Raw genomic sequence first — 612 nt, 5'->3', positions numbered from 1 at the left:
GCCAGGAGGCAGTTTGGTAGTCTGGGATATCAAAGGAGGCAACCCCCTCCCTTGGGCAACATCCGAGCCTCCCTTCTCTCACCTATCCGTGCCTTTCTTTCCCCGGGCCTGGAGGATCTCATTGAGCTTCTTCACCACCACCGCGTGGTTGATCTCTGTGCCTTTGGCAAACATCTTGGGCTTCTCCTGCGGGAAGAAAAAGGCAGAGTGGTTAACACTAGGCGGTGAGGGGCAACGAAAAGGAAGAGGCAGCAGAAGGATGCTGCACCCCGCTGCCAGTCCCTCGGCTGCCCGGAGGGGACCCCCGGCCGTGCCTGCCTTACCTTGACCAGCGGGACGCCGCCCTTGACCTTCTCCCACTCGCCACTTTCGTTGTCATCCTCATCGTCCTCGTATCTCTTGGATTTGCGGTCTTGCTTCTTCTTGGCCTTCTCCTCACGCTTCTTCTCCAGAACTCTCTTATCCTCTTCCGTTCCAGTTCTGATCGGAGAGCAGAAGATGGATTAAAATAAGCTTATTCTTTTTAACCTTGAGAGCCTGAAGCCCCAAGGTCTGAACTAAGCCATATGTTTTGCTGTGAGCTGGGTTTCCCACAGTGCATGTGGAGCCCCT

At 55.2% G+C, this 612-nt stretch overlaps 1 protein-coding gene across 1 annotated transcript; it reads right to left on the bottom strand.

Moving 5' to 3' along the window:
- Nucleotides 1-82: 82 nt before the first annotated feature.
- Nucleotides 83-480, bottom strand: LOC107125427 (eukaryotic translation initiation factor 3 subunit C-like; the record flags this gene model as incomplete). Its single annotated transcript, XM_015428850.1, has 2 exons — nt 83-186; nt 324-480. Coding segments are annotated over 2 exons (261 nt in total), but the record flags the coding sequence as incomplete, so codon positions are not given.
- Between the last annotated feature and the right edge of the window lie 132 nt (nt 481-612).

Source organism: Gekko japonicus, unplaced genomic scaffold, assembly GCF_001447785.1.
Source record: "Gekko japonicus isolate JY-2015 unplaced genomic scaffold, Gekko_japonicus_V1.1 scaffold71480, whole genome shotgun sequence".
NCBI classification, from domain to species: Eukaryota; Metazoa; Chordata; class Lepidosauria; order Squamata; family Gekkonidae; genus Gekko; species Gekko japonicus.
Note: the sequence above shows the minus strand (reverse complement) of the source record. Positions and strands in the feature narration are given on the sequence as shown.